Source organism: Pterocles gutturalis, unplaced genomic scaffold (genome assembly GCF_000699245.1).
Source record: "Pterocles gutturalis isolate BGI_N339 unplaced genomic scaffold, ASM69924v1 scaffold5453, whole genome shotgun sequence".
Taxonomy (NCBI): Eukaryota; Metazoa; Chordata; class Aves; order Pterocliformes; family Pteroclidae; genus Pterocles; species Pterocles gutturalis.
In genome coordinates, this window is record NW_010117824.1 from 32958 (window position 1) to 39940 (window position 6983).

At 42.8% G+C, this 6983-nt stretch overlaps 1 protein-coding gene across 1 annotated transcript in view; it reads right to left on the reverse strand.

Moving 5' to 3' along the window:
- LOC104463565 (protein Niban-like) overlaps positions 1–4733 on the reverse strand; it is a gene marked incomplete at both ends in the record, with an annotated part of 34494 nt that extends 29761 nt beyond the window's left edge. The window contains 4 exons of the mRNA XM_010075944.1: positions 1012–1179; positions 2281–2395; positions 3066–3197; positions 4603–4733. Of these exons, the coding sequence (XP_010074246.1) occupies positions 1012–1179; positions 2281–2395; positions 3066–3197; positions 4603–4733 (546 nt within the window). The remainder of the gene's footprint in view (positions 1–1011; positions 1180–2280; positions 2396–3065; positions 3198–4602) is intronic.
- Positions 4734–6983: the final 2250 nt, after the last annotated feature.

A 6983-nucleotide genomic window follows, 5' to 3' on the forward strand; every position in this document is an offset into this window, starting at 1 on the left:
GATTTGGGAAGGACAACGTGAGACAGCTGTCTGAGGGTAATGGGGTGAAGCTGATGACAAGGAGACAAAAGTGACAGCTAAAAAAAATACACTGGGAGCCACCTCTGTAAGTAAAAAGGACTGTTCACACATTGCACTCCCAATTCATTTATCTACAATAACGAGCTTCAGGCCCAAGTAGGTGAGATTGCTGGAGAAGTTCCTGAGTGTTCCCATCTCCCACCAAGGGCAGCAGGAGCAAATGGGACTCGAAAGTGACACAAAAGGTATGGAAGAGCCTGGACACCAGCAGAGCAACCAGGTCAGCTTGATGGAAAAAGAGAAAAGCCATCAGAAAAAACAGGAAAGCATTTCTTTTTTCTGAAGGCTACAACCCATAAATGGTCTTCCAATGGCATGGAAGCAAGGTCGTTTTCATAATACTAGCCAGTCACAAGTATAGGGTTTTTTAAGGTTTTCTAGTCTAACATACCCAGAAAGTGAGATTTAAAATTTACTCCTCTCCAAACAATTGATTCTGTGTCTTACACACCACTCATGTCCCTCTTACACAGCTTAGCCATGGCTGGGGCTTGAGCTGCCACCCCAACACCCGCAGCAAACATCAAATGATACACATATAACATTACTGAAACTTACTGGGAGCCTCCATTCCCTTCACGTTGCACAAACCTGGTCTACTGTATCTACGATGCATTCATCAAGCTTGCAAACCCAGGTGGGAGTTTGCCATGCCATATTTAGTAAAAATGTCTTATGATTTTGTATCATGATACTGGATTTAGAGGAGCTGACAGAGAGCGGAATGCCACTTCCAAAGCAATTCCTTTGTTTTCTACCCAAGCTTACTACACTGCAACTCAAATCCCATCTAACTTCGCTACCAGCAAAGCAAGAAGGGGTATGTTAATGCATTCCTCAAGGCAAGCGTCTTTCATAAGTGACCTGCATTTTTCTACAGCTTTTTTACTATATGAATGACATACAGGAAGAGGCCCTTTCTGCACTCACCGTGGTTTGAGTGTCTCACGCAGTCCCCCAGCACGGCGCTGAACTGCTTCTGAGCTTCTGGCTCCGGGAAGCAATAATAGCTGTGTCGGGTGAAGGGCTGCCACAGGTAAACTGGGAACTCCTTTGGCAGCTGGACGAAGGCTTGAGCAACCTCCTTCTCACTCGACCCTACACAAAACACACAGCTCCATTTGAAATCTGCAGGTTTCTTGGGACGCTTGGCTCTTTTCCTCTGCCATGACAGAGAGAACTGTTAAAACAACAGGCCTTTGCTAGCAGGGAAGCATGAGACACGAAAAAATCAAGTCTCCTGCTAGATCCAAGTGACTGGGCCCAGAGCAGGGAAACACCACCGAGACTGGCAAACTCAGCAGGCACCAACGTCCTCTCTACATCATACCATAGCAACCTGACGTCCTCTCGTTTTGTATTCATGGTGGCCATAAACTATTCCACATTTTTGGTAAAATTTCAAAGAAACAGTTTAATTGGATTGCAACTGCTAGGAAAAAGGTTTTCATGACAAATAAGTAAGTTAGTGGGCAACTCTGGTCTCTTCCACAGAGAACATACAGGAACATATGGTCTTCCGTATAGGAGCAAACTGCATTAAGCCATGGAGGAACAGCAGCGGTTCTCCTGCCTCCAGGATTTCCAAACTGCTGGGTGGATACCTCCCAGCAGTCATAACTTTAAGTAGTATGAGACAGGACTTCAAAAACAACCCTTGTCTACGTGTTGCCCTTATCCTGTCCCTTAAGTGGCACCCAGTTTTGCAAATCTGACTGTGCAACATGAGTTCCGCTTCCTTAAAGCCCAAATTTTCTCCATCTTCATGGAGTGGGGCAGGGGTGGGCTGGACCACAGCAGTTCCTGTCCCAGAATCAACAAATTCAGCAGCTGCAACCTTCCTGCCCTCTCTGTAGGACTTATTATCAACTGTGAGTCAACACAGGCAGCTGGCATCTAAAAATGGAAACAAATAAACCAGGGATACTAACAAAGCCCAGGAACAATGGTGGTGTGGTTCCTGCCCCGCTTCTGCACAGCTTCCAGCAGCTTTGTGCAGGGATGTTGGGAAAAAAGGGGAGCCAGCATTTCTATGAAAGTTAGCTTATAGCATCTTATGTGTATGTCCACTCTGGAGCCATGTTTTGACTTAGAAAATGGGCTGCATAATCTTCCTTTACCCTGGTTTAAAGACCCAGAAGAGGTCTTTGTGAGGAACAGAGCCTGGGGTTTGGCAGTTCAGCTTTGAGGATGGCTTACCAAGGGGATCTGGAAAATGTTTATCAGACAGCAAATTGTAATCTTCTTCTGAAGTCAGTACTTTGCCTCCTGCAGGAAGAACATGATATTTAGGGCTGGCTCCTTTCTGGTAGGCCTGGAAAATCCAGAGAGAGGGAGTCAAAACAGAGATTTAAGGAGAGGGAAAACATAAAATACACAACTCATTTACAAAGCCAATGCACAGGGTTATTCCCCAAAAGGAATTTTTTTTTGTCAGACTGAATTTTGGATATATTTCCTGGACATGTCAAATCTAAAGCATGGTTAAATGTAAAAAACATATTAAAAAATATCCTCCCAGTCCTTGTCAAGACATGGTGAAGACTCAAGGACAGAAGGAAGGGGAAAAGGATGGGATTTTCTTCTAAGTCCTATTTGTTTGATTTGTCAGTGAAGACTGGTTTGACTACAGCAGCTGCCAAATGGAAAGCTTCACTGCAGTCAACCCAAAGCCACACAAAAATTGCAAATTAAAACCCAACTGCGGAAGCACGAGGATGCATTACAATGACATACAGATGAGAAGCGTTCTGTGATGTGCAAAGGAAGGTTCAAAGCACTGTTAAAATGATTTGCTAATTCTTGCAAACACATGTGGCCAACGCAAGGCGCTTTACTGTACCCTCAGCCATCCCCATGGAGCTTCCAGCCAGCTCCGCAAGAGCGAAGCCACCTCACTGAGGACATTTCATGTAGCATTGCTAAAACAAAGGCGGCAGCAGTGGGCAAGTCAATATCAGTTTCTTTGGGAGTGTAGTATTTACCTCTTTAGTCTCAAAGCAATCCACAGTGTAGTCGTTTTTGATAACGACGTATCTGTCTTTCCACTTCTTCAGATCCTCGGCAAAATGCAGCAGTTCTGCCTCGTATAAGATGGTCCCAGCTTCTGCTGGGGGCTACGAAGACAATTTTCTAGATTTGAAATTACTCTGGTTATTGATCATTTTGAAGCTTTTATTTCTACAGGGGCTTTTGAGTCTTCAAATGCTATTTGCAGTCATAAACATCTCTCTGATTTGGGCAGATACTACAAACACAATCAACTTCTTGTAGCCCGAGGTGAGGAGGCAGCAGAGGAGCTCTGCCTTCCAAAAATACTTTGAGATTTCTGAGACAAAACTGTTCTTATTTACCTTTTGGTTGGCATGCTGAATGCAAGATGACTTGTAGTTCATTACCTCCCATTTTCCACTACATAACATCAATGAAAACATTTCACTGATGCAGCAAAGAGCTTTATTATAAAATAGTAAATTATTTCCCACTTCTTTGTAACACTTTTGCACCTGTGCTCTTGTAACTGACACGCACCTTTCTGAAAGACATAGCTTTTCCATTATCTCACCTTCTACATCCCACCCCATTGCTTTACCCTATCCATTTCAAGAGCATCAGAAATCCGTGATTTCTAATAGGGCTGAAAAATTTAGATTTGTATCTTCTTAATACTGAAGGCTGGTTTCTGCCTCTAATAAAGAGACATTTGTGTCTCTTTTTATCTCTCCTCCTCTAATAAAAAACAGCTCTCCATAGCTCACTTCACAGAGGGGATTATTGTCATCTTCTTTATGGAACTCTGTAGCCATGGCCAACATGGTTAATTAAGTTTCCTACATAAATTTCTGCCCTGAATGTACAATCTCTGACCCAAGATTCTTGCAAAGCCTCACAATCCACAGGAAACAACTAGTTTTGTCCAAATGTCCAACTCCACCTTGATGAAATGTGTGCTTTCTACCAGAAACTTGTGTCATGGTTCTTCTCATGTTACCATGAGACAACCAAACAAGACCAAAACAAAGATAAATTTTCAAAAATAAACTTTAAACCTGCACCCAAATGCAACCTTGCCATCTAAAACCTAACTGAACCAAACCCAACATCCGCACTTGCAACACTATCACATATACTTCCATTACATATAAAAAAGTGCACATGTAAAATGTCCTAGATACACATTTATTATGTATTCAACTATCCAACGCAAGACGCTGAAAGAGCACTTCTGTACTGTGATTGTATATATAGAAACATTTAAAAAACTTTAAAAATACTTTGGGTTTGATTTTTAGAAGCTTTGAGTATGTGTACCGCCTATTAACTGTACTTGGGGGCATTCAACACTGGGAAAAACAAGAAAACCGAGCCCAGTCGGTAGCTCATACACTTCCAGCTCATGTTTTTCATGCATTACAACTACTAAATGTGTGATTTAAATAGTTAACACATTAAGTATTTCATGCGGGAGAGCAGAGCTGTATAGCAGCTTGAGGATGGGGAAGGGCTCACGTGCGCTCCTACCTTGGTTTTCAGGAACCGGGACTGGGAATCCCGGTGCTGCTCCAGCTCATCCTGCACATGCTTGCAGAAAGCCACTGCATACTGGCGTCTGTAGTGCGGGCTGAAGTTTTTGATGACAGCTTCTGTTTTTCCTGAAGCAGAAATAGAGATTTAATTGTATTTAATGCACATGGCTTCAGAAACTGTAATGCAGAGCAAAAGCAGTTATTACCAGTGACCCAAAATACTGCCAAAGCCTACCAACGGCCACTTGCTGCACAGCAGATCATGAAACCCTCAGAGACGCATTCAGCTGCTGTGGTAACTCCAGCACAGAGGGAATTTTTCCAGGTCTTAACGATACAGAGAAAACACTGGTTTTTGGACATTGTTGGCAAAACAGATCCCAAATCCATTTCTCTGTGAAAAGATGCTATCTGCCTCTCCCTAGGACATACTGCCACGGAGCTGTGGGTGTTCGAGAGCTGATAAGGTTTTCAAAGAAACATATATACAAGTGATACTGGCTAGTGTTTAGCTTTATTAGCCAATTTTATCACATAATCAGATTTTAAAGCTGACTCAAAGCTCCTACAATGGATGTTTTCCAGGGTTGGGCACTGCAGTGTCTTGTTTGTTTTAATGTAAACAGATACTCAGTCATGCCGCAATAAACACTAATCTTGTATTGTCTTGCTACAATCAAGATCTCATCAGTAGCAATAACAGCAATAAACACACTGACAGTCTCATTTCTGGGAATCTTAAAGCAATTTACAAGTAATTAACTCAGTAACCCTATAAAAGAAATGATAATTCTTTACAGACAGGGAAGCGAAGCTAAAAGTTAAAGCCGTGTGCACGTAGGTGACTCAAAGAGTCTGCAGCAATGCGAAAACCAAAACCTGGACTATCATCTAGACAGCATCCCAACCACCGTGGATACTGGAAAGATCTCTTTCTTCCTTGTATTAAGCAGCCCCATGACAAGGGTATATTCTGTGCATACAACAGGAAACACACATCAAGCAATTCTGATGCTTTCAAAATGTTATTTTGTTCTGCTTGGGGGGGGGAAATCAATTTTTCTGTGTAAGACAAAAAAAAAAAGGTAGCTCCCAAACTGTGATTTCTTCAAGCCCTTATTTACATGGGCTCCCAAACCAGGACTGGTGTTCAGCACTCCTCAAAGGCCAAACAGGGGAACTGGCGAGAAGCACCATGACATCCAGAGTCCTGGAAAAGCTGAACCACCAGCATCCTGTCATCATGTTCCCACATTGACAGATTCCTCCCAGCCACCCACCAGCACCACCACCAAAACCAATTCACTGGGAGTTTTCATGACACTTCTGTATTTCATACATTTCATAGTCCTTCTAAAGTAACCATGCAAAACTTCCTGGATTACCACTGAGTTTACTGCCTTTTTTCACCAAAAAAATTAGGTTTCAATTGTCAGTACAGTTCCCAGAATATTCATACCTTTTTTCATCTTAAAAAATTTAAAATACAGTTAAAGAAAGAGAAAGCCGTGGATCATTATGACAGCATATGCATGGGATTTTTCAGCAGAAAGTGCATGGGATGCTCTGGTGTAGAAGATGCTATGGGCCAAGATTTACCAGTTCTGGCTACCTTATTTCCATTTAAGAAACCCAAATCTGTGTGGCTGACACTGCCATGGAAAAATAGCTAGTTTGCTAAAGAGTTCATAGAGAAGGGCAACGCCAAAAAGATTCTCCAAGGTGCTTATTTCAGGTCCAGCTCTGATTTGCTCCTAATGTGGGACATTACCAGGCTGTTCAAGGTAATTTCATCAATTCAGATAGCTGCTGTATTTAATTACTCCATAATTACTCCATAACTTCCTGATAATTACATTTACATCACTGTAGTTACGTGGACATGCATGCAAAAGAAAAAACTCTACAACAGCTCCTCTGCTTCTGCAATTCTATTTTCCGTTTGACGCACCTCCCAATTTTACGGACCATATTGACACAGCCTTTCATTCCAGCCACTCTCGAGTAACCAGCTGAAGCTTTCTCCTTCTTAAGCATCAGCGGGATAGCTGCCTTCAACTAAACTGAAAGCCCCTTCTGCCCCACTCCTGCCCCTTTCCAACCACATACCACCACTGGATTACAAACCCACCACCTCTTCCAGCCCTACCCAGGTGAGCGGAGAAGTCGGCGCGGCCGACTGCTGCGTTTGCAGAGTCATTACACAAAGCTGGAGGGATGTCAGGAGGCCAGGGGAATTTTTCAGGCATGTCAGTTTTTCACAGATTTACTTGTGGGACAGCACCAGGTGATAATCTGGACTCCAACCTTCCAGTTTTAAGACACCAGATTTTTTGAGGTCTACTGATTATAGGATGTGCTTGCATATAATAGCAG